The 27,307-nt window shown below is 37.4% G+C and overlaps 1 protein-coding gene across 5 annotated transcripts in view; it reads right to left on the bottom strand.

Moving 5' to 3' along the window:
* Positions 1-14,170: 14,170 nt before the first annotated feature.
* GNB1 (G protein subunit beta 1) overlaps positions 14,171-27,307 on the bottom strand; it is a 45,240-nt gene continuing 32,103 nt past the window's right edge. For 3 of the 5 annotated variants that reach the window (XM_027443288.3, XM_027443286.3, XM_013091718.5), the window contains 7 exons: positions 26,924-26,987; positions 24,713-24,875; positions 22,004-22,070; positions 20,296-20,497; positions 19,570-19,786; positions 16,307-16,414; positions 14,171-15,874 (listed from right to left, as the gene is read on the bottom strand). In XM_027443288.3, coding sequence (XP_027299089.1) covers positions 16,308-16,414; positions 19,570-19,786; positions 20,296-20,497; positions 22,004-22,070; positions 24,713-24,875; positions 26,924-26,987 — 820 coding nt within the window. In that variant the 3' untranslated portion in view covers positions 14,171-15,874; position 16,307. The remainder of the gene's footprint in view (positions 15,875-16,306; positions 16,415-19,569; positions 19,787-20,295; positions 20,498-22,003; positions 22,071-24,712; positions 24,876-26,923; positions 26,988-27,307) is intronic. The other 2 variants (XM_027443289.3, XM_072026941.1) reach the window with 1 other exon arrangement.

The raw sequence follows: 27,307 nt of genomic DNA on the forward strand, positions 1-27,307 counted from the left end.
AAATAGAGATAAAACCAACTACTTCCCTCTTTTTCAATCTTCTCAAGTCTGTTGTCTCAGTGATGCAGGAACTACCTCTTTGCACGTGCCTGAGGAGTGCACAGTCTGTATTTTAAAGCTTTCCAGTTGCTACCTTAATACAAATATGAATTAAAAAAAAACAGGTCTATTTGTTACACCATACTTTACTGTTCATAGGAGACCTGGAAAAGACAAGCTGAAATATTAGAAGTCCGATTTCAGCTACTAGCAGGCTTCTGAGAGTCAAGTACGCACATTGTTCTTGGTCCTTTACTTGTCAGGAACTATCCAAGTCAAACAGATAAGATAAACACCTTATTGTAATAGTGGAGGAAGTTGGTTCACAAGCTTTCATAATGCCCAAACTTCGAAAACAGTCTGAGAAGCAGTAGCAGAAAAACAGAATAAGAGGGTTCCTCTGTGTTCAGTTCCTCTTTGTTGTCATGTGTTATCAGTCACGGTGACATCTGGAGACCATTATGCAACTGTGGATATAGCAAGAGGCCTGAGTTACAAATGACATGGAAAGTAAAATGGCCAAACCCTGTTCTTGTCACTATCAAGGGTCAACAAATGAAAGCATTACCATTGCAGGCTGTTGTCTAGGTGCTGTACATACATGAAATTCTGTTATTTTTCTAAAGAGAATGTAACTGAAACATTCTGACTTAGGTTTAAGTAACTTCAACAAAATCTGGTACTTACTGTAGTGAGCTGGTATGAGATAAAGTACTCACACGATGCACTGCAAACATGGACATTCATTACTGCAATGCAGCTGTTGCTTCTCAACTCTGTATGATTTAAAACTCAAATTTCTGCTTTGAAAGTCACTACAGACCCAATTTGCAGCTTGGCCATTAAGAAACAGTTTCTTGCAGCCCAGGGACACTGCAATTCTAACCCCAAGAGCTTTGTTGTTAAGTCCACAGGCAGCAAAGTCACGGATATCTTACTATATGGCTCTAAAATCCTTGAAAGTAAGCACTGCTTTGTAGTGGCTGGCTTATCATAGCACTTACAAAGGGTATTCTTGTAGTAAATACTGCCTCTTTTCTCCTTTAAATGGTTTCTTGATTTAAAAGATTACTCTTCCTCATTTTTTTTTCTTGTAACTGAAGTTCTTTGTTCCCTTGACCTCTAGGTTTGAACTGTCCTTTTAGTTACTTAATAGCACAAGAAAGAATTCCATCCAGTGCCTTGGTAATCTTGTGACTTCCCCACCCCACTTCCTCCCCTTAAACCTAGTCTTGATGGTGTCCAGATCCTGATTTGCTGGTAAGGGTCATAGGGAACCAGTTTTCTTTTTACCAAGAGGTAAGCCAAACTAAGGCCGATATCGATGCAACATGGAACAGAGACAGAAATAACCACTGGAAAACCTGTGCAAAGGCAAAACTTAAATGCCATTCTGGAAACAGAAGCATATAAAACAGTTGGTATGATCAATGCAACAGAAATGCAGAGAAAACCATTTTGGTATCCAAATGCTTCGATCTAAGATAGGGATTAATTCTGGATAAAAGCCTTACATTGCATTCTTCTGTCAAGAACAGAAATGAGAACAGATTAGTCTCTGCCAACTACTGGTTCATTTGCATTAGAATTCTTGACACCCTAGCATTATTAATGTTCTTCTTTTTATGTTTTCAGCTCTGTTGTATTTTGCAGATGCTCAGATCACAGATGTATTTGAAAACCTTCCCATTCAAAACCTTTATTCCAGTTCTGAGAAAGCCACAGAAAGGTGAAGGTATCCTCTTCCTTTGCACAAAAGAAAATGTACCTACCAAACACTCCATATTAACAAAACCCAAAAAACAGCCTGCTCTACAGTTAAATGAACCTCTTCTTCATAGCAAAGGGCGAGGTAATTTTTCAGATAAAAGACTGACACACTCAAGAGGTCTGCACCTGCATTTACAATAGCTTGGATAGGATTTCTGGTCCTACTACCTCATACAGAAGGACTAGATTAACTATGGACCCCAGTGAAGCCTACCTTTCTGTAAGATGTTTGCACTAGAAAAAGTACCAAAAGGAAGCACATGTCTGTTCTTATAGTAATAATGAGAACAAATCAGACCTAACTAGCTAAACCTAGGCACCAATTTACATCCCCTTCAATTAGAGGAGATTTTGTTAATTCAGTGGCGAGGCATCTATTTTAAAATTCAAATATCATACAAAAATACCAACAAATACTGCCATCTCCCACTAGGTCTATGTCTCCATCTCAGTCTCCTAGACTGTCATCTACTCCTGAAAGACAGGTGTTTCTTTTTAGGCCTAAAAGATAAATTTTAGTTTCCTGTGTTGCCTGATCATTTCTTCTGCTTCTGGAGGAACAAACTTTCCAGGCTTTCCAGTTTGAGCATTGTCCCCCATCAACATTCAGATTTCCAGTAAGCATGGCTGACATTGAATCATGCTTTCACTTCCTGTTTTGTCTCGCAATATTCACCTGTTGTGAGACAGTAGGTTAGTCACTCAGAAAACATTTCAGTAATCAGGTCAACGATGTTGTATTTAGAAGTCTATTACAGAACAGCCCCTAATCATAGGAAAATAATAGTTAGCGAGACCTCAAGATTCCTCTAGCCCAAGGCAAGATCGATATTATCCATGTCATGTCCAGCACACATCTACCAAAAAAAATCTACAAAAATTGTTCTTCAGGATCTCTGATGGTAGGAGCACTACAGCGACCTCAGGGAATAAACAATGTAATATATTTCAGTGTTATTTGGAACTGTTGCATTAATAAGCTTTTCTAATGAAAGTCTTTCTTGATGCAACTTAAATTCCCATTGTTTTTCCTTGCAGATTAGCACATGAAATTGCAACCATTAAACTGTCTGAGGAAGTACCACTGCACTGGAAAAGAAAGTTACTTTATAAGGCTTTCAATAATTCCATCTGTACAACCAAGGATAATGCTAGTCTTTTCTGTAATAGCATGATGTTGTCAACTCATATTTAACTGGGACCGTTTTAATTCTGTGATCTTGTCTGAAGCACTGTTAATTATATTTGTCTTCTCAAGCTTGTATTTTTGCATTTTACTATTTCTTCCCAAGTATAGGATCATTTCTTCCACCAATGTTCATCTAATTTTTCTGGACTATTTCTCTAAGCACCCTAATCATTACAGATTTCAGCATGCTCCAGCATATTTATAGTCCCCTTCAATCTCATATCATCTACTCAAAGTTGACTAAGTAATAAAGATTTTCCTCACATCTTTTGCAAGTTTATTTTTAATGAAATTGATTTTTGAAGACATTTACTTCTTAAGACAAAACGTGAAGGTATTTGAAATACATGAGAAGTTTTAGAATCAATGATCCTCCTTTCAAATACTTTGAGCAAGTTTTTAACTGATCTCGACTTGTCACAGAGAGCTTTCTTGGGTGCAAAACCAGCATCAGTAACAACAACCTTATTAATGCATACACATCAGCAGACAAAATGCAATGCTGCCAGCTTATTAATATGGTTGTAATTGCTTCCACTTACACTGAGCTTGTACATGTGAGTGAATACAGCAAGCTGTAATCATAAATGTAACCCTGCATGCATTTGCTCGGTACCAATTCTCATTCTTTACTTGCCCTGGAATTTCCCTGGGGCATCTAGTGTTGGAATTCCTTGAGTCCCAGTTGCTTTAGGGCTCAGCAAATATGTCACAGGCTGAAGCAACACACTGTGCTGTGCAATGAGGAACCCTGTTGCTTCAGTACAAAAACAGGAGGTGCAACTCTGCCCTCAGGGCAGGGGTACCCAGAACTGGGTCTGCCTGGAACTGGGAGGTGACACAGGCAGTGGCAAAAAATGCACGTGCTGCTGCTCCTATCGCCCCCGCCCCCCCTTTTTGCAAGACACCATCACAGCAGTGCGCAGGGAGTACTAACCACTCAGTTCTAGTTACCAGGAAGGAAAATGCAGTAAGAGTTATTCGATCTTGCAATTAAAACACTATAGAGGCAGCGCCCTCTAGCCTTTATGAGATGAAGCAAAGGTCTTAATTGAACTTCTAAATTAAGCTCAAAAAGTTCAACAGTTTCAAGCACAAAAGGGGAACCTTTAAACTAAGCTCAGTAGTGCTGCTTACGCAACCCCTGTGACAGCAGACTGGCCATCAGCCAAAACAAACTCACTTGTGTGTTCTTCCCCAGACAGTTTCCTGCAAGTAACTTTAGGCTAGCCCAGTTCGGAACACCCAGAAGGTTGGCTTTGTGGTATTGTTACACACTGGCTGCAAAGACTGAGGGTGCAGAAGAAATAGTATCGCCTCATCACTCTTCATCTCTAGAAGATCCAGAAATACAGCATGTTTTGCCATAGTATCTAGTGAGACAGAAGCAATAGCTCAATAGCTTTTTTTTTTTTTTCCTCAAGTTTTAGAAAAAAGAGTATCGTCTGCTTCGGTATTCCCTAATAGGGGATATATATCTACAAACCATTATGAAACACAAAAACATGCCATTGGACACACTTCCTGGGGCAAGTCTTGTCTTGGAAAAATTAAGCTGGCCTGAGCATTTTCTTGCCATCTTTCAGCTAAGAGGCAAATCACAATGCATTTTACCCTACTACACACACTATGAAGTCACTAATAAACAGTACTTAGTAGATTCTTAGTAACTTAGGTAGGTAACTTAGTAGGTTCTGTATAATTGCTGGCGCTCCTATTTTGGAGTAAAAAACTGTCCAACAGGTCTATGACTTTGTTTAGTTTGCTTATTTCTGTAATCAAAAATGACCTAATGAGGTAATATAATAAAAAATACGTTATATCAACAGAAGAGCTTGGGTTACATGAGAAGCCTTAATGGTATACTAAGCTTGAATACAAATCTGTTTACCTTCTTGCGTACTAGTAGCTTGTCAAGTTTGCAATATTTTTGTGGGGTCCTCATGGAAGTTGTCAGCCTCTGTGATTCTTAGAATTGGTGGGCAGAAACTGTTGTGGAAAAAAAAAGTCTCCCTCTCTCCAGGGTTTATGTAAATCAGACCCTGTCAGGAAAAATAAGAGGGAAAAGGCTGACAAAGTCAGGGCTTACGGTTAGAATTAAGAAAGAGCAGTGCATGAGGTTCCAATGACATTAATGAGTTCAGAAAGAGCTCAAGAAATTAAAAGCTGGTCTTTCCAGCAGCTTTATCATACTGGATGAATAGAAGCAGCCTCAAGTTTCAGAAAATTTCTTGTAAAGCTTCCTTCTCTGATTGACAGGTCTGAAGAATAGGTTTCGAGAACACCACGTCATATCCCCTTTTAACAACGTTCTTATAATCTGTAAAGTGGGGCAGAAAAAAATAGGCTTTCTCCAGGAACAAACCATAGTAACACAGTGCAAAAAATAAAAATGCAAAAATCCCCGATAGCTACAGTGCACGCTCTTCAGTGCTGTATTACATGCATTTACAAGGTGCTTATCACAACAGGGCTAGGATAGATGAAACATTTCATGAGTTTACCTCGTTGAGAAGGTGCATCATGAAAAGATATGCATGTTCTCACGTAGTAATGCAGCAAAAAAAGACCACATTGTGGTATTATAAAGCATCTAGAGCTGGTATGCCCCCAGTAGGGTAGTGCAGCCAGCCATAACAAGGCAACAGCTGCTGCCATCCTATCTTTTGCGATCTTACTTGCCCTTGGGGTACACCCTGACCTTGAGAAAGCCCCTTTCTCTTGCAAAGCATTATGGATCGGTGTGACATGATCCCAGGAGAAGCTGGTACGAACACCAGGTGGCAGCACGAGCCGCAGTTATGTGCGCTGAAGCGCCAGTACGCGTGTCCAGGGGAACACTTCACCTCACCCAGCGACTTGCAGAAAAAGCCTCAAGTTATTCATATCCAGACTGCTATTTTTACACGTTCTAAACGTATGCCCTTAATGGAGAGAGCTGTGATATTATACCACAAAGGTTTTCGTGTTTTGGTAGATATGTTTATGTTTAGCTTTAATTTAGTGCACATCCACAAAGTATGCAATACCTTCCCCATGCCATCTATAGCATGACAGTGTCTATAAATACTCCCTGCTTTAGCAATTACATTAGCAGTACGAGGCTGCAGAGGATATCTAGATTTGTTTTTACTGTGTTCTGACTATGAAAGTAATACAAATCAAACTTAATTTCTAAAAACAAATTCATGTAAGCCTTTCTGATGAACTTGGAGAGTTCATCCAAGAGTAACTCGGATTCCTTCCCTTTCATAAAATTCTTGCACATTGTCAAACATCAGAATTTCAAATTTCCAACAAAAGCAACCAGAAATCAAACTGCTTTAAAGTAATTAATTGAATAATTATACAGTTATGACTACCTGGTCAGAAATAAAAAAACAAAAACAAAACAAAACAAAAACAAACAAACAAACAAACAAACAAACAAAAAAAAAAAAAAAAAAACAGAAAAACAGATGTCATACAAGCCTAGGAAAATAATTGTTTGACGTTCACATATGGTGAAATCCTCAATTCCCAGCAGCTGAACAGTCTGCCTTTGACCACTCATGCAGACAAAACCCTTAAATAATGCATGGCACTACCATGAATTGGTTCTTAATGCATACACTTTCTGGTAGGATCACAAATCTGTTATTTCAGAGGTTCAGGTGGCCATTCTGAAAAGTGAGATACAAATTAGAATCGCTTCCGGACTATTTCATTAATGGATCCTAAATAGCACCAGAGTAATGAAAACCGTTGGCTTTGTGACATGGAAGAGGGGGAAGAAGTTAAGATCCCAGTAACTTTCAGATGCAGTGCAGCTGCCAATCTATATAACCTTTCAGAGAGCTCAGACAATTATCTTATGGTCTGGTCTTCCTTCATAGAGCCAAATTTCCATACTGTAAAGCATTAAAGTCTCTCAAACAATACCAAGAAAAACAGGGCTATCATCATCTGAGGAAGAACAGGCTCATAAATCCCCTTGATATAATCACAGAGGACGTCCTGCGAAAAACTCAGCCAAACTCAGAAGACTCTTCATCTCTACTAGAAGAAACTGTAAAATTAAGAATATATTTATGCTTTCCTTGACTTACACCCAGATGTATTATAGTTGACTTTTCCTCCAACAATATCAGAATGTCATACTAATCCCCCCTGATCCTGCTGCCATCATCTTTTGCTGCTCACTGGAGTGATTCTGCATGGCGGAAAATGATGGCAACTGCTAAGATTTGTCAGCCTGAGCGAGCGGATGTCAGGCAGGAAGAGCAAATGCAAAGGAATACTCTTCTCACTCAACACAGACCTGCAGGTCAGGGAGCCAGTTCGTGTTCCAGCTCAGCCATTACACAAGAAGGGTAAATTGCAAGCATCTCCATTCCTGACTCCCAGCATACGAAATGGAGGCAACTTTCCCAGGAGCATAATGAAGTCCACTGGGAGGTTTTTGCCTCATTAGTTGGAGTGGGACATGCAGGCATCACATTATCAAGTTGACAAAAGTAATACAAAAGGGCACATGGAGGTTTGGGAAGGGATTTATTTAATTTCTTTTCTTCTTTTTTTTTTTTTTTTTTTAATTAAAAAAGTAGAAACTGTTTCTGATAGAGGCTTCTTTGCAAACATCATGCTACTGCAATATAGCTGTAAAAGAAAGCTAAACTGCCTTGCCATTCAAAATTTTAGCAAAAGAGTAAAGCATTAAAAATAGGCTACAAATTAAACTACTCAGAACCATCACGGGGACAGAAAGGAAGTTTATAACATTTGTACAGCTACTAGCCCTCATTGCACATGTTCTATCCAGTACGTAGCACATTAATTGGAGATGCTCACAGTGCTGAACAGAGTAATTTGGAATCCAAAGACAAAAGGGATACAACTTTCACACCACAAAATGGGCTCAATTTTTTTTTTTTTTTTGAGAGAGAGAAAAAGAGAGAGAAAAGAGAGAAGCTAGCCCTGTTAATTTAAGCTATGCAACTTGGTGAGGAACTTTCACTTTTACCAGGATAAGAACTGAGGTCAAAAGACTGGCTGGCTCCTCTCTGGTATTTCTGGTTAAGTTACTCTTTGTTACAAGCTGACAAGAACAAGAATGATCCTTCTGCTTACTGAAGTTTAACCTTCAATTCCAATAAAACCGTTCCTTGAAGTCCATCTGTAATTGCTGACTTCTGCTCCATTTCCTGTCACCATGTCTGATGCTATCACTTGATTGGAAAAAGCCATGGGAAGAGGAAGACAGAGTTTTATTTTTCAAATTCCAACATCACTTTTTAGAATTACCACTGACATCAAACCTAGCCTCCACACAATTTTCTTAGCTCTTTGGCCTTCCAATTCAGTAATATCTCAACCTGGACAACTCGTCATGTTACTTGACAGAAGGAACCTGGGAGAAGATCTGCAAAGCTCTTCAGAATGCAGTAGGTTAACCACACATCTGATGCAAGCAGCAGATAAAATATAGAATTGTTCAATTACATAATGCAGTTGTTCTTGGAAAAGCTCCCAGATCTCTATTAGTGCAAACTAGTGTCCATCACTCCCAGAGCTGTCATTGCTTCAATACTTATTGTTCATTGAAGAGCTCAGGTCCCCACCAGGCAAAGAACAGCAGCTGTTTAATAGTTAAATAGCTCCTATAGTCTGCAAGAACGGTTGGAGGGGAAGCAAAGAAGGGTGAAACTGGTGCTCTTAAGTGGGCTCAAAGTCTTAACTTATGACTTCTCCCCTCGTGTAAGAAACAAACGTGAAAAATACTAAATACTTAAAAATAAAATACCAATCAGAATATGCTTGAATTTGCATTGACAGATGGACAACTGAAAATGTTCAGCTTTCAGATCCTGCAAATACCATCAACTTGGCGCTTTCATTCTCCTATTGCCAGAAGGTGAATTGTCTTCCTAATCCCTTCTGAACAACGCGATGTGAAAGAAACAGGTTGACGAGGTTTTCATTCCCAAGCTTTCTCCAAGTAATGTGAGTGCATTCACGATTTGTAGTCCCAAACTACAGTTTGCACTTAAACAAAAACTAAGCAAAGAAACCGATTGTTTGATGCGAAGACAAGGCTGAAATAACCTTTCATGGAGTGAACTGTAAATCCACTAACACCACTTCATCCACTATCCCACTAGTGTCCTCTGGGTACTAGCATGCTTTTGAGCACCTTTAGTGTATGAGAGAAAACAGCGTAAAAACCTTTCAGTTATAAAACCAGAGTACTTTTAAGTGTTATCTATTGTCTATCACTCACTGTAAATCCTGTCTTGTTCTTCTTACTGCATTATTTGATGGCATAAAGTAAAATCACCAACTTCGGGGAGTCAAATATCGAACATGATTATTCCTGTTGGTCCTTGTTTCCATTTTCTTTACAGTATCACAAAAGTAAATCTGTCTAAAAAATAAGGAACTATGGTCAAAATTGGTGAAAGTTTAGATAAATATATAATAGTGACATATTATTACAGCATGACTCACTGTCAAGTACCAGCCACTGTAGAAAAGGATCTGCTGCTGCCTACTTGCTCTTTGCTCAACATGAATCCTTGCTTGTAAAAGAAACAAGAAGTTAAAAATTAGTTATGTATTAGTTACGTAGTTCTGTTTTATTTTTATTTTTTTATTATTTTTTTTTTTTTAAAAAAAACAAAAACAAAAACACACACATGGACTTAAAATTTACAATAGATACACAAACAGTACATATCATAGCCCTTTCCACTGCAGGAAGGTACTTTTCTACACTGCTAGAAGCAGGCATCACCTTAGTCTGATCTTAGCAGAAATATCTTGTCAATCAATACATCTTCATTAGAAACTCCAGATCCCAATTCCAAGCAGAGGAGGAAAGCTGAAGAGCTAGCACTTGGAAGTAGATTTGTGACAACGTGTCAAAAAGGTTGAGAGGGAGTTGAGAAGTGTATGAGGGAAGGAGGAGGGAAACAGAATTACTGAGGTACCCTCCAGCCATTATTTTCTAAATCAGAGTTGACTAAGAGATTCTGCTCCAGTCAATACTGCCTGATTTTAACCTCTCCACCTCTACCACCTCAAGCTTTCATGTAAAAAATTAGAGTCCATATAAAAATAAACATAATGCTTTCAAATAAGACAAGCTTTTCCTTCTTGAGAAAATCCAAACATCTTCAGTGATCTCTTAAGGTATAAGAAAGGAGGGGTTATGTTTTGTCTACCTTGACCACCCAACTTATGATTTATACCTCCAGATGGAGTTGTACCATTTGTATATTTACAAACAACTTCAGTGAGAACTCAGCATTTTACCATCTTGTGTAGTTCATGCCTTTTAACAGTTTCAATAGACTACCTTATCTATTTTGCCTTAAAAAAAAAAAAAAAAAAAAATCTGTTACATCAAATACCTTTTTCATTCTCCACTTCCACATGGATAGGTGATTACCTCTCAGGGCCAACCACATCTCACTGCACTCATCTAGAGCAAATTGCTTGTGGGTAATTAAAGAAAGAAAAGACTCTTTGTTGTAATTTATAACAAACTTGACTTGGCGTAAACCTGGAATTACTCAAGTATTTTGCAGGGTGCTTCCAAAGAGTGGGTTTTTAGCAGCCAGCTATCTAACAAACTAGAAACTCACCCAGCTTTTATTCATGTTTCTAAATGGTTGTTGATGCTTTCTCCATGTACAAAGACATACTGAGTAATTTTACAAATACTCTGTGTTATCATCATGTGTACACTTTTATCATTGACATCTGAAGAAAAAGTTTCAGAGATATTCAATATGCCTGTTGAATGTAGTTTGGACAGTGCCACGGTAAGGGCAACTCTCTGGCCTATGATTCAACATTCCTAAATGCCCAGGTAACAAAGCAGCAGGCAGCTAAGTATAGATCCAACCTTGAGGTCTGGAAGTTAGGCAGCCAGAAATTTGCATGTCATGTACCATCTCCTGCCAGGAAACTGGAGCAGCAGATTGTCTGAACAGTGTTTCCTGGAGAGACGGGTCAACACAAGCAGTAAAGCCTGGAACAACATCCAGCCAAATCAGAATCTGTGCCTTTTTCTCAGTCCAAGTGATGTACATAGCATGCCCAAGGATTTTAATTTACTGGGGTAAGAGGATTGGGTTTCACAAGAACAGTAAGAACGTAAAGAGACAGCATCCAGTAATGTTTAAGAGAAGATTGGAAGAGGATGAGCCAGAAAATACTCTTATTTGCCTGGAACATGGAACTAAAGTATGGAAATGAGCAAGTAACACTGCCAGAAAAACACTGCATCTGATCGGATACAAGCAGCTGCCCTTCAGGGTACAAGATGTGATTCCATCACCAAGTATACGGGGGACTTCCATGAGAGATGGCCAGTCAGAGCACAACTGACATGGGAATAGGCTAAGTATTCCCTGTTTTGAAATAATGGCAGTGAACTATTGTTTGTTCTTCCCGAACTTTATTCTTCAACTCTTAAACAGAAAGAAACCTCAACCCATCACACTTCAGAACTACTACACCTTGAAACCTAATACGGACACAAAATGAACACTGCAACTTAAGACCACTGACTTTCTGAAGGTTATGTGAAGGGGAGGAAAAATGAGCATCACTACACAGAAATCACTTTGAACCCCTTCATTACCTTCTTTTTTTTTTTAATTCCTTCCCCTCTAATTCAAATTCAGTATTACACCTACACTAAAAGCAGCATTAATCATAATAACACACAATCCTCATTTGTTTCAGACCAAGTTGCACAGAACTCAGCCAGGGTGACAAGTTTTATTATTCTTTATTTACTCTGCCACTTCCCAGAAACTAGATCATTCTATTTTCAGCTCTTGACAGAGCATGATTCAATCACCAATTTTAAGTATGCTTCGCAGCTGATTTAAAACATACACTCTGGGCACTTCTCAATGGCCAACACTTAAAATGCACAGCTCAGATCCGCTCTTTTACTAGTGGTAGTTCCTCAGACCTTTTAAAATAGTCAATTTACTAAAAAATTAAAGGCCTGGTAGGGACATAGAAAACAAAACTCACCACTAGGTACTGAGATAGCAAAACCTGGTATCTCTTCTTTCATATGACTGCTGCCCCTGCTCCAAATAACATTTCCAAACCCACAGATGTCCATTCTATTACCACAAAACCCTTTCCAAATCAGGTCCAGATAGCTAACTTCTTTTCCCACACCCAATCATTATCCATATACCTCAGATCCCTTGGTCTTGTCCACTCCTGTCATCTAACAAGCTTCACATTTTGTGAGTTTTACTCCATTCTTCTCTGCAAACCCACCACTCCTCACCCCTTCATATATTTAACACATACTCAGGAGCCCACAACAAATAAGGAGCTGCAGAGGCTGCTCTAGAAATATGCCACCACTTTAGTGTGAAGCTGCTCTTTTGGAACCACATTCCAGTATTATCTTTAAGTTAAATCGTTTCAAAGCCTATCAGAGGAGCTACGATGCCACTATGATTGCTAGACTCAAGATTACATAAGCCATTTTGATTCAGGTACAGATCCAAGCCCACTTAAAATTAAAAGCATTCAAGGCTCAGAGACTTGGCTGTGTCACAAATGCAATAGCTCAGTGCTTCTCACTTTGGACACCCATTTGTCTCAAGTAACAGCTCTGAATTATGAAGCATGCGAAAATACAGATATCTAAGTATTTGAGTTTAAAGCTTTGTGTTTAACACAAGCGCTGTCCATAATGAAGAAACTGACAACTGTTAGCATTTCAAATTACTCACCCTACATGTTAAACTCTTGACACAAAAAATACCTTGGTATTTTACTGCCAGCAAAGACACTCAGCACGGACAGGAAACATTAATTGAGCATATAGATAGAAATTAAGGGAAGTAATATAGACCATGTCTGTATTGATTTTATTATTGCATAGACAGTCACATACGAAACATCCATTGTAATGAAGATGTACCAAGAGTGGAAAAACAGCTGTACCATTTGGAACTGCAAAAAGACTAAATATGAATTCAAAAATTTTAAGCATTTCCAGCCACGAGCTACTTACCAGTGCTCTGCAGTCCAAAAACCCAAAGCTCGCAGTTACGACTACTAGTTCAGTAATGCCACCATCATATTTTCCATACTCAGCTTTTAAAACCTTCTCTATGGAGGCTGAAAATTTCCAAGTTTGGTATGAAACCAAGCCTTCACAATGGAATTTTTCTTGGTTGATGTGAAATGAAGGAAAATCCACTCAAGTCAGGTTACAAAAAGAGATTATACCCACTAAAAAAAATGAAATGCCCTCAAACAGACGAATACCAAGTTGTTAAACCAACTGCATTTCAACACCTCTAAATACTTGAGAAATTTGCTCCTGTAGGTACAAAGTATTTTTTATTTTCTAGATATAATACTGCCTCGTGGAGATTTTTTTTCTTATTGAGCATTAAAATGCCAACTACTTACCCTTCTCAATACCTACAGTAAAGGACAGCTAATAACAATTTATTTGGCCAGATCCTCAAATGGCAAGAACATAAGATATTCAACTCAACTGTTTTCCTATTAAAAGACACAAAAGTTTAAAAAGTTACTGAACATTTTACTGAGATTTCCTATTTCAGGTGTTCTACTTTCACACATTCCATAAAGAATTTTTGGGATGTATACCACATGAATCACACCAGCTATTTTCATTTGTAGTTTGAGCTAAGAGAGCTCTACGAGCTGTTTTTGATTAAGCTCTTGAGAAGCCCTAGCAATCAAACCAATAAATATCCATCTTAATTAAGAATGGAGAAGGAAAAATGCCTGCAGCCATTATACTCCACAAACATGTCACATCTCTACTAACTTTTGCATTAGCATGTATCTCACATTTACACATACATTTTCAAATACTGATGGTAACTTTTAAACATTTTACAACAACAAAACCCATGAGGGCTTCAGTTCATCTTGCAACTGGTTTTAGCTTCAAAAACAAAACAAAAACCCCACAAACCTAAACTATCTCTTCACACACTGAGCTGAAACCTTCTCAAACAACGCATACACTGCCCAATTAAAATATTGAACAATTAAAGACTTGTTCTTGGGCTGTATACATCTCTCTCGTATTTGTTCCGTAACTCAAATTCTGCCAGAAGTAGTTTTGTGGGTAGAACAATAAGCTGCAAAACAGATCAGTCAAAATTCATGTCAAACTGCTTTATTACATCTTAAATAACATTACATTTTAATATAGTATCTATCTTGCATCCAGCTTTCTTGAAGTACACTGACTTTAAAATTAAATACAAAAGGTGAAGAGGGATACAGGGTGTGGAAAAAGCTCTACAGAGTAGTTTCATGAAAGAGAGAAAGAAGGAATTCATCTTTTATGCCAAATCCAGGCCTAACGCACAATTACAGCACATTTTTGTACAGAATGTTGCAGAAAAAACAAAATGGAGAAAAGCTACTACTGCTGCTAGGAAGGAGCATTTCTGGATACAGTGAGAAGATAGGAAAGTTTAACAGAACAATCTGCTGTCCAAACACTGCTGCTTTTAACATTTTATTTGAAAAGAAAGCTAGGAAAACCTGCTCATTACAAAAATGACTCTAATCAGATGCAAAGGACTCATCCTACAAGAGGAACTGGCTGTGAGGAACTGATTTATAAAGAAGATGGTTTAGGTTCCCTCCTCCCACACCCCAGAATCTTTGACAGCGATTGTTTGAACAGGCCGTTTCTTTAAAATAAAAAAAAGTGACTTATCACGCTACTCCAGAACGTGCATAGCTTTGTACTTGAGTTCTTTATAGATTTATGCACAGAGTAGCAACAATAAATGAATACAGCGACAATGGTTACAGTTTTTAAACAGGTTATTTCTTCAAAGAAAAAACATCTAGAGGACTTAGTCCAATATGCACTTTTTAGCATTTCTACAGCATGCGATTCTAAGAGTAAACCCACCCAATATGGCAAACAATCAAAAAAGGTTCTTTTGTTTAACTTAGAAAGTTCAAGATCATTATTTTCAAAACATTGATTTGTACATCATTTCATACACAAAGAATTGACTCAATACCCAAGTGTAGGATAGGTCTCTTTTGAAAACAGAGATTCCTGGTTGTTGAGACTACAGGATAGTGTTAGGATATATAAATTGCCCTTTCAAGTGGACAAAACCAAAACAGATTAAAAAAATCAGTGTGGTGAGAAGAGGGGGTAGGAGGGACCAAGGATTGCATTTGTTATCCATAAAAGGTGAAAGGATTCTTTAAACAAGCATTCATTACCTTGTACAGCATGTGCTTGGTTACCTTACTGCTTAACATTACCCTATATATGCCAAGTTTTGTGCAACAATTATTTGTGATACTAGAAAATAAAATAAAAAAAAATTAGGGACTAAATTTACAGCGTTAATAACCCCCAGATGCTCTGGGCTAGGACTCCCTTGTTTTGCTCAATTAAATACATAAACAAATGTATTTAAAAAGGAAACTTGAAAAAAATCCTGCTACAAACATGACTTTAAAATTTGTAAGTGAGTGAGATAAAGTCCTTAACTTTGACTTGGAAACTACAGTGAAAGCTAACTGTTTCACAATTATGCTCAAGTATATTTTCTGGTCATGCTTTTATGATAGTGTTTGATTTTTAAATTCTCAAGACAAAAAAAATGGTCCCAAAAGGAATGCACAATTTCATTTTGCTTACAACACAGAAATTCTTCTTGGAAAGGTAATTGTGCTCTTCATTTCAGCAACAGGAGACGAAAAAGATCTTGCCCTTTGAAGTTGGGGAGGATGGGGGTCCAAGTTAGTATGGTTGGATTGGATATGCTATCGTTTTTAATTTTCAATCGTTGGAAACTTCTTCCAGTCACGGAGTCCGCCGCACTTCTGACACACAGAAAGATGTATTAAGAGTTGCACTTTGATAAATTCTAGTCAGGTTTCAAGTTTTGCTCTTGCTACCCACTGATGCATTCTGCCATTATCTCCCCATTTTCAAGAACACCATTTATTTACCAACCCAGACTCAAAAGACCATAGAGTCATCCGTACCAGGAAAATAAAATCTGCCATAAATAGCTGACCACAAAAATGTCATTGCGTACATTAAACAAACAGCCTTCTAAAAGCAAACAAAACAAAACAAAAAGCTAGTTTTTTTTTCCCCCTATGACTTTCTTAACTTGAACTATAAGCTTACAGCATCAGCAAAAATAAAAAATAATAATAATAAAAAAAAAAAGAGCACTGCTTGGACCTGGAAAAAAGCATCTGAACACCAAAAAAAGGACAGTTTTAATTAATTTGTTCTGTACTTACTTCAGTTCCAGATCTTGAGGAAGCTGTCCCATGATCCTGTTGCCACTGCCATACCATCATCAGTCACACCTAAGCAACTGACACGGTTATCATGACCGGCAAGGACACCTATAAATAAGAACATGCAACAAACCTATTACATTGCTCTGATGATTTCTTATTTCTGTTCAAGTAACTCTGAGGCAGCCATGTTTGGATTAGTCACCCTATACATCCAAAAATTCTGAACGAGTGGTTTAGATTTGTAAATGCTTCTGCTTTTTCAGGCACAAACTTAGAAATAACTGGGTAGGTTTGCAAGACAGTAATGCAGAAAATGCCTGACTCCAAGATTTTGCACATACCCCGCATTATGACCTTACTGCTTTCTTGTGAGTTGTGAAATCATTGCCTTGAAAATCCTGCCAACAGTGTCATGTTAACACAGTGGTTAAGATCAATTAGATTTTGCAAAATTCTTAATGCACTAAACAAGAAGCTGAATTATGTCCTGAACACTGAAGCATTTTCCATCTATTTTAATCTTACTATGTTTATAGACACTTACAAAACTTCAACACCTACATGGTTTTTGCCAATACGGAGATCTGCTGCAAATCAATTATAGTACCATTAAAAATAAAACAACCAAAACACTAAACTAAACAGCAAAAAGGGAGCCAACATTTACCTCTATTCCCTTTAACTGTTTCAAAGAGGTAAAAACCAAACCTACTTATGTTCGAGCTCTACACAGCCCACTGCACTGAGCTAAGATATACTTGATAGATTGCATAACAGACTGATTAATCTTTCTACATCAAATTACACTGCACACAGGACTTACCTCCTTCATATTTTGGGGGTTTTTCCCCTTCATTTACTATGAAGGAAGTTTTAGTTCTCATACAAGCCAGTACGTTTAAAGAATTAGTGGGTTTTTTTTTGTTTGTTTTTTAAACTCTTACTTTCAATGCAAAAATCGCTACTTCCTACACAAGGATTCTTGATGTTTGAAAAAAGTAACTGCTTTTATCAAGTATATCAGAAATGTAAGACTGTAATACCCTTAATCTCCAGAGCCTATTAAATCTGTATACGAGTCTAAAGCTCAGCACAGAATTCTGCACTTCTGCAGCAGAAACCAAATTTGAAGTGTTGAAGTGGATGATACAATCTTCAAAAATTCAGCATGATACAGAAGCCAGCTGCCAGAGCTGACGCAAGTGCCTAGGAGTTACCTAGAATTTGCTGGGAAATAGCATTAATGCATTAGAACTGACAGTCTGCCACCACCATCAGTAAGTGCTGCAATTTGATAAACCAGAGAGAGAGAGAGCCAAGAAAGCTTACACAATTTGTTCTGAACACATCAGCTACAAAGGTGTTTAATATAGAATCAGGCACTAGAGAAGTGTAAATTCTGCTCAGCAATCTAAGTCTCTGAACATTTCAATAAGCAGAAAATTTAAAGCAGTTGTTTAAATCTGTTTAAGATTTGGAAGTAAAAAAAAATTGCATTTCATGAGTACATGGACTGTATAATCCAGATTAGTATAAATTTTTTTCCTCATTTCTACAAGTAAGGAAGATCATTCCCTCCCCTCCCATTCTTTGTCTTCATAAGGTAATTTCTAAATATAAATTTCTAAATCTAAATCTAATTTCTAAATCTAATTTCTAAAATCTAGCTGCTAGTTGCGTAAAAGGACTTACCTGCTAATTTGATTTAATAAAGCATTAAATATTTTATTTTCACAGTACTTAATTACAACTAATTGTAAACTAATCTGAACATTAATGGAGAGCAATTTCTCAATTCATTGCCAAGTTTTAGATACATACAGGCCTACATACACATTTATGGTCTCAATAATTAAAGTACAAAAATCTTGAACTACAAATCTCACACGGGTGAGGTTGATTTCTACAAATGCATTTCAGTATTTCAGTAATTGCATTTGGCATCATTAACTTGCAAACAGAACCAAATGCTATTAGTGTGCCCACAGCTCTGATTTCTCAGCACTAGTAGAAAGCTGTCAAATTCTGGAAGAAGTAAAATCTGAGTGCTAAGAGAAAGCTGATAAAGAAATTAAGAAATCAAATGGAAATTACTTCAGTATAGTCGAGGGTTACATACTTACGTATTTTCTACCTTTAGTACACAATCCTCTCAAAGCAGTAAGACAATCTGTACCAAATAACGTACTTGGAACTAACCCTTCCAACTCTACACAAAGGGATATTCTGCTTGGTTGGTGGTTTTTGTTTGCTTTTAAAGCAGACCTACACAATTTTAAAAGCCCAAGAACACTTCAATAACAGAGTAGGCTCCCATCATCATCCCCAGTTCTGATGCAAAAAGCAACACATTCATGACATAGTGTACTTCTTCCTTTTTTTCTAATAGAAGTTTTGATTTTAAAGAGCTCCAGTTAAATTACCTGAACTTTTGGGCATATAATTCCTATTCACTTCCTCAAAAGTGAATCTGCACAATCTTTTTATTCCGCTGTCCCTACAGTTACTGCTACAAAAAAATTTCATGTTTACTTAAGTAGCCACATTGATGAGTAGCAAAATTCTTACAAAAGAGGTAGATTGCTTGATGTGGCAACATCGTCAATGATACTTTTATTAGTCCATGCTAAATAGCCGGTTTGTTTCTACTTTAAAAACCAACACAAAATAACTAATGAGTATATTTCAGTAAAACCTTTCTGGCAGAAATGTTTAGTGTACAAATAATTTTGGAAATAATGAAAATCCATGAACCTAAACTGCTGCTTGACAATTACAATACCAGAAAATCAATGCAACTGTTCAGTGCAATATGAAATATTTGACGGCATTTGATAGCTTACCAACTTCCAACTTGTAGTATTTCTGTAAGCTGCTCTGTCAATTGCTGAGGTCAGGCAACAGTAAGACCTCCATAGAGGAGATGGCAGACGCTATGTGGAATTGCTTTGAACAACTCATATGTAACACATCGCCATGGGCTAAATAAAATAAAAATACATATAGCCCCCCATCTCCAAAACCTTGTTTTTAATGGCAGTCTTCCTGTTCTCAACCATCCATTGTTCCCTTTTATCATTCAGGAGTATTCCAATCGATTTGTTACCATCATTAAGCCATATTTACACTGTTGGTCATCTTAAAACAGGCTATCACTGAATTTTGAACTTGAGACTGGGACTGTTAACAAGCCTGCACATATGTCACAACTCACACATTCAGTATGTCACTGTTTCTAATATTTAAAACCAAATGTTTACCTGCTCTATCAGCTTTCAGTGTATCCCACACATTGCAGTTAAAGTCATCATAACCAGCTAGGAGGAGACGTCCACTCTTGGAAAATGCTACAGAGGTGATGCCACAGATGATGTTATCATGTGAATAAACCATAAGTTCCTGATCAGCCCGAAGATCAAAAAGCCTGCATGTAGCATCATCAGAGCCTGTGGCAAATGCATTGCCATTGGGGAAGAACTTCAATGAGGGTATAGGAATAAAAAAAGACAAAAGATTGCAAATTAATTTCAAAGTAGCTGACAAAACGGACAAATTAATCAAAACCTGCCACATACATTATATCTGGAAGACACAGAAGTTACAAAATTAACAAAGAGCTTTTCATCTGGCATTCAAGCATAGAGCCCATCACCTCCAAAGTACCCCACAGCTGTGCATTTTGAATAGAACTTTACCCTAGCTCCCAGGTTGGACTTGATGTCTGCCTTTTTGACTATATTATTTTGTACAGACCAAGTAGAAAAGGAAAGCAGCAATAAAGAATGTTCCCCTCTCCGCTACTGGCATATAGGCAAAAACAGTGAAGTAACAAGTGAAGAAACACTACCTTAGTCACTGTTTCCACTTACCACAACGGATATGTAGCTGTGGAGAACTACACCTTATAGTACATGCTTCATAGCTGAGATGAAAGCAATACAAAACCAGATTTAGATCCCATGTCCTCTGTTCAAGCTGATACTTACACAGATGGCGTTGATATCCGACTCATGGCCAGTGAAGGTTTGCCGACACATTCCTTCTCTAACATCCCACAGTTTGGCAGAGGCATCACAGGCACCAGAAACAAAACACCGGGCATCAGGAGCAAGAGACAAACTCATGACATCTCCAGTGTGCCCAGTAAATGTAGTTGTCTGCTGACCAGTTTCTATGTCCCAGAGAGCGCTTGAAAAAAATAATTAAAAAGGCAAAAATCAACACGTTCATGTTATCTTTTGTGCTCCATTAGAAAGTTTATAGAGCAGATTTCATCTAAACCTGTTAATTTCTCTCTTCTAAAAAGCGAATGTCCATGAAGTATTAATAATAAAATATATTGAGAGTAGAAAAACAGACATTCTTTGCTGAACTACTTAGCTATGTTACACAATAATCGTACATAGTGGATGTTAAAAGTCATCTTCAATTTTTAAGATATTGGTGTTTTTAAAATGCAGAACAAGGGGAAAAAAAGACTAATGTTCATGGCTGTTTAAAAACAGAGCTCCTGAGCCATGGTAATGACTTCACTGTCCAGTGGATAAAGTAGCGGCTGTATGGCTACAGCAGTAGTTGAGTCAGCCTCCTTTTTAAAATATCGCTGTGAATGTATAACTTTGTGAATTATGTTTGTTGTCTTAAAGCCACATCATTTTCCCCAAGACAGCAAAATCACTACTACTCTGATCAAAGAGTACGTAGGAGTGAAACAATGCAACTATCCTTTCAATTTGCCTAATTTCTCAGCAAACCAAATCCATCAGCAACAGATTTACAAATAAAAGATCATGGTACTTCGAGCCTGGCTGATCTGAGGTGCTATCAAGGACAAATTTATCCAGACAACCATCAAGTTACTATGATAACACCTGAAGCAGTTGTATAATCTTTTAAAAGAGCCTTATTTTAACAGATCCTGTTTTTTTTTTTTGTTTGTTTGTTTGTTTTTTTGTTTTGTTTTGTTTTGTTTTTTCTTGTTTGTTTTTTTAATGAAAATTATACTGAATATAATATAGCCTAAATATAAAAACAAATGTCTATATTCAATAGCTACTCAAAATCAGTGGACTAATAGATGGGTATTCAAAGAGACTGACATTGTGTAGGAGAGGTATGTATTAGACAACCTTTGCTGTAAAATCTACTGCCTGGGAGAGCTGCATTGCTTTTAAGAAGCAGATATAATAGAAAAATTGATGAAAAGAAGATTGAGGCCTTTTTCGTTCCGAAGCTAGTATTTATTAAGACAAACACCTACATTCTCCTCAAAAAAAACCATCTGCTGTCACTGTAGAATATTTTCTAGGAGCTCTTCTGAATAGTAGCATTTTGTATTAAAAACATCCAAGTATGACTTTCAAGAAAAAGTAATGAAAACTGAATACTGAAGTACTTGGAGAAGAGTCTAGTATATTCATTTCTGAAAGCCAAATAGTTATATTAAAAATTACCACATACCATCTTCTCACAAAGAACTAGGTCAGGCTCTTCAGAACATGGGCATAACTGAACAGCCAAAGCTAAAACACTTGAAAGACCAAGTTTTCCATTATTAGTAAAAACATGGCATACGAGCATTAATCATGTTGAATCTTCTGGATGACTATCAGCTTTATGAAGAATTTTCACATTTAAACTCTGTTATTGAAGAAAAGTCTTTACTATCAATCATGTCACAATTTTACTGCTTACCAAGTGGTGTCGCCAGAGCTGGTAACTATTTGATTATCATCCAAGAAACGACAGCATGACAAGTATCCTGAAAGCAAAAGATGTTGATCAATAAAATCAGAGACTACTCTTTACACTGCATATTGACTTAAATGTTTCTTCTTCCTCCCCTGGAGGTGCTGTAAGATACTGCTACTACACATAAAATACACCACAGACAATTTTTACATGGGAACCTCAGAAGTTTGAGACCAAATATATTTAGGCTCTCTACAGGCCATGCCCAATTCAACCATTACACAAGCACAGTAATACACTAGTATCAGCAAATTGATCTAAACAAACACAGAAGAGAATTACTGAAGTAGGGGGTCTGAAAATACCTTTTTTTTTTTTTTCTTTTGGTACAAAGTGGGCAGAGGAGGAGAAGGGGAGAGAGAAAGAGATGGAATAGTGATGCAAACCTCTGAAATCCACTGGCCAACCTGGACGGAAGTACAGGTTATCTGGCACTGTACACTGAACCTAAGAAAGTGGATCTTTACAACATCCAGGAGCAACAAATGATTGAGACATGGACTGGATCATACAACTATTGAAAAAAAATGAACTACATTCTTGGAAGTACAAATAAGCAAAGAATTATCTGAATGTTGTGAACTTTCTTTCTACAGAAGGACCAGACGCCAAGCTATCAACATAGTAACTCTGGTTACAAAATCAGCCTGTCCCAGCCATCTCTATGTCAGCGTGTTTTCTAAAGCACAATCAATTTTCTGAAAATTTAAGCTATGGCAAACTAGGAAGATTTGTGAACATCAGCTTCCAGCTATAGGCATTGTGCAATTCACCAAAAGAAAAGCAGCTCATTAAAACTGCTCCTTTGAGAAGACTGCACACGAATCGGTCAGGTCTCAAATGTATTCTCTCGATTTCCCTTGCCTTACAGTGACATTCTGCATAGTGTTATGCAAAAATCCATGTCTTACCAGCTATAAATACAGTGTATAACCTTAAAAAGACCATTAAATGGCTGGAATACCACAGAAACAATGCTGTTTTTATCATTAAAGCCTTTTATATACATACACAAGGCCGCACACTGAAAGCCAAAGCTCCCTGTGTCCAAAGATCATTCCAATTCTCCTTGTGCCCTGAAAGGGGTGTGTGTGGTGGGGAGAGGACTTCCTAATAAATCACTTTAAGTGGTCACATCACAACCAGTACCATTATCTGGAGGTCCAATCAACATGCTTTCCCACACCCTCAACCCCACCCCAAGGGTACAGAATTCTTCTAAATTACACGATTCTTCTAAATTACATGAATCATACCACAGAAGAAAACCCACTGAAAGAAAATTAAATAGCGGTAAGCCCACTTTAACACACAGTCACCTTTTTCTGTATAAAAATTCATTAATGTACAACTATTTGTTTCTGGGTAACTTTAGTTTCCTTCAAAGAGTAGTCTTCACACAATTTTCTTTACCCTGTAACTAGAGGTTTGATGAGACAGAAAAAACAGCCAGACACAGAATCCACCTGATACTTTCTCCAAAGGAACCATTAAAGGTTTTCTCCAGAGCCAAGCTGGCAACCTCTAGAGTAATCCATGTCTGTTTCTTCTGCTGCATTTTGGATTATGCTTTTTGTAGAAACAAAGGGACAAGAAAAATGATGCGCAGCTTCTCAACTGCAGCCTTACAGATGAATCCTTTTCTCAGATTGCTGGAGGAATTACTGATTCCGCAGAAAAAGCAAACTACTGATGTGTTTTGTAGGCTCAGTATTTTACTAGAACTCTAAGATACAAGAACACACATATAGCCAGCATTTTCATTTCCAGTGGAGTTCAAGAAACCCCCACCCACCTCCTACTCTTCCTCTGAAAAAATTCCAATCCCATTCACAAAAAAAAAAAGCATGGGAATAAAAGCAAGATGTCCATTATCAGACAACATAAAAAAGCAGTTCACACTTGGCAGGTGCTCATCTCCCTTAACTGCATTGTTTAGGAAGCAGAGATTATCTTCAGTCAGCAATTTTGCTTTTAAAAGATAGTTTGTGACAATAAGCTTCTTGGATCAGAAAGAAAAAATTTCAACTCATCCCCTAAGCTAAAAAAAAAAAACAACACAAAAAAATCAAAAACCTTTGCAATAGCTGTGTTTCTCTAGTCCTTCTTACCTAGCTAGATGAATTCTGCTTCATCTGTCACTAACAGAACCTTGCAGCTGCTGTTTACAGCCTAATTAAACTGGCAAAGCCTACATGGCTACCTTTTTTGCCTCACTCAAGGCAGCCCACCTTAGAAACAGAAACTTAAGGTAAAAATTAGGGTACTGTATTTTAGGCAAAAAGGAGAAAAAAATCAGTTGTCATCCAAACAGTTAAAACTGAGACAGTGTATAAGGCTTATGACTACCAGTGGCTAAGGACCAAACAAGTAATTCAAGGTACTTTTAAAAGCAACAGCATGACAGCTAGTAAAGCTGGAAGCAAGAGGAGAAAACTATTTAGAAAGCATGTTTTGTAATTACATCTCCCTTCTTGATGAATTCCATAAACATGGCAGAGGGATTAATACACCGAAGAGTTTGAACAACTTATTAACTAAGTCATGCCACACCAGGCAGTAAAATAACATTTCAATGAAACTTGAATAGATTAAAAAAAGAAAATCTGCACCATGTACTTAGGTAACTTAGATCACTGAGTAGGCACTCACCTGTGTGACCAGCTAGTTCACGGCTGACACGTACATTCCCTTCACGAGTTTTCAAGTTATAGATGGAACAGATATTATCAAGACCACCACAAGCCACATAATTTCCAGAAGGAGCATATGCACAAGTCATGACCCAAGATGAACGCAGGGGAATAGCATGCACCTGAAACAGATACATTAAATCCTTCATCTGCAAAACAACTCATTCAGTACTTCCCTATCAGGAGGTTTTCATCTCCCTTTCTCTCAAGCCGCACATCTTTTGGTCAAAAGCACAAGAAGAAAATAAATAGCTTGTAAGACTGAGTAATGATGTAATTAAAACCTTGGATTTGCCTTTCCTGTATTCAGTTTAATCAGCAATTTTGGTAAAAACTAAATTATTTCATTTCAGTGCTCTGATTACCATTGGTTTGTAACAGGTTCAGGAAAATATTGACTTCCAAGTACAGTCAGCAGAACTGCCAATTCCAGGCTTAGATGCTATGCTATGAATGAGCAAGTAAGGAAATTGCTACTCTTGCTGCCATTTAAATCCTTTGGAAATTTATTGCAAGCTATCAGACTTTGTATTTAAATAACTCCCCATGTTTCCTTGTCATTCTGTGCTCAACAAAACTTTATAAAAGAAAATGTTTGGTTTTAATATTTATCTAGTTAATTTATTGCATTCATCCTTCAAATTTGTTCGTAACATCTTTGAGAAAGGGATCATATCCTTATGTATATCGTGAGCTCCCACGCAATAATCACAATCTTCTCACATTTCTGAAGTAAATAGCAAAAACTAATGTCTGTTCCTCCACCACTACAGTTAGCGGTGATGCAGCAACAATCAGCAGTTAGAGAACACTGTGCTAACAACATGACCAGATCCTTTGCAGAAGTTTTCTAACAAGGAACTACCTATAATATTTACCTTGAGTCAGTTATCATGCGGAAAAGATCTTTTTATGACAGCTGTGTTACTTCCACTCTGTGCTGCAATGGCCAAAAAACATCTGCAGGCTATCGTTCAAACGTTTTGCATCAACTACTTCCAGACAAATTTAATACTGTTTTAACACCAAGCTATTTGTAAGCTGTAATTCCAGGTGTTTTCTTGTTTGGTTGTTTAAAAACAGAGCAAAACCAACAAAACCCACACAACTTAGTCACTACTTCACTGAACCAATCTTGCCAACAGTTATGGAGGAGATGTTTCCAGCAGCTGAGGAGTTCCATCTCTGATTCTAGTAAAAAAAAATATCCGTCTGGTACCAAATTCTGATTCCATTCCATCTAGATAAGACAGCTGCTCTCTGCCTCTTGGTGATGCCATGCATTAATTAACATTTATATCAAAGTAGGAGATACTAATACAGAAATAACGGTGCACAGTGATTATTATAGCATCTTTCAGTTGTGTTACAATCATTTAGAATACATTTACCTAGGGGTTAGGGTAAAAAAAAAAAAAAAAGCATAAAAGCAAAAAATGGAAACTTTTATTTTGCAAACAGCATTAGTAAGGCCATAGATTCAATAATTGACAGATTCTAGTCATCCCAGCTTTAGGAGTTACTACTGCAAGTGCTTGTTTCTGCTTCCCCTCCATAGCATGCCATTTGCTTATGCACATTGGCAAAATTGCTTATAAGGCTCTGATATGAACTAAGTCAGGAGAATTTGTTCAAAAAAGTCAATTCCATGCTCCTGTGTCCCAGAGACTTAAGTATCACTCCCAACAGAGAGGCAGCCTGTAAACTGTTGCTAGCCTTTTTAACTGTAAACATAACCACTAAATACCAACCACTAACATGTGAAAGTAAAAGTAATTCTCGTCTGCATCATATGACTGAAGCCAGGAAATAACGACTCATATATTTCAGGTCTTTCAATCTTTCACTGCAGACAACAAATTAGCATGGCTATTCTTAAACCTCTATTTTGGTGCAATATCCTGATTACTTCTTGCTCTTTGTTGATCAGTGATTCTGTGTCATCAAAATAAATCAAAGCATTTCCTTGGACTATTTTGTTGTTTTCTGTTTGTGGTGCACATTTTCATACACAACACACTTAGGACACTGCTATACTCTTTAGTGGTTTAGAAAAGTCAAAATTTAGGCTTCTGACTACAGAAATAATGCAGCCAAAATCATGACAGATGATACTTCCTGCCTTCCTATTAACAACTGAATTATATAGCAACATACCAGTTAATCTTACCTTGTTTGTAGTATAGCTGTCCCAAATTATAAGCTTGCCATCCTGGGAGGCACTAACTAGAAGCCTAGAGAGGAAACAGAAGGTAAACACAATCATTGCAGGAAGACAAAGAGGAACATATTTTGATGGCATTTGTCTCCACTATCAGAACTAAGGTACTTGAAACCATTTAAGTACAGCATGTCATTACTCAATTCTAGTTATTAGCACCAGAAAGATTATTTTGGATGTCATCAATTTTAAGTGATGAATATTGTGAAAATATGTGATGGGACACCAACATGTCTACATGCTCAGATTTCAGAAAGACAGTAGCCACATAACAAGCATCTCAATCATGAAAACCAAGGCAGAAAAGTCGCATGGAATTGACGCTTGTGTGTC

Source organism: Anas platyrhynchos, chromosome 22 (assembly GCF_047663525.1).
Source record: "Anas platyrhynchos isolate ZD024472 breed Pekin duck chromosome 22, IASCAAS_PekinDuck_T2T, whole genome shotgun sequence".
Lineage (NCBI taxonomy): Eukaryota > Metazoa > Chordata > Aves > Anseriformes > Anatidae > Anas > Anas platyrhynchos.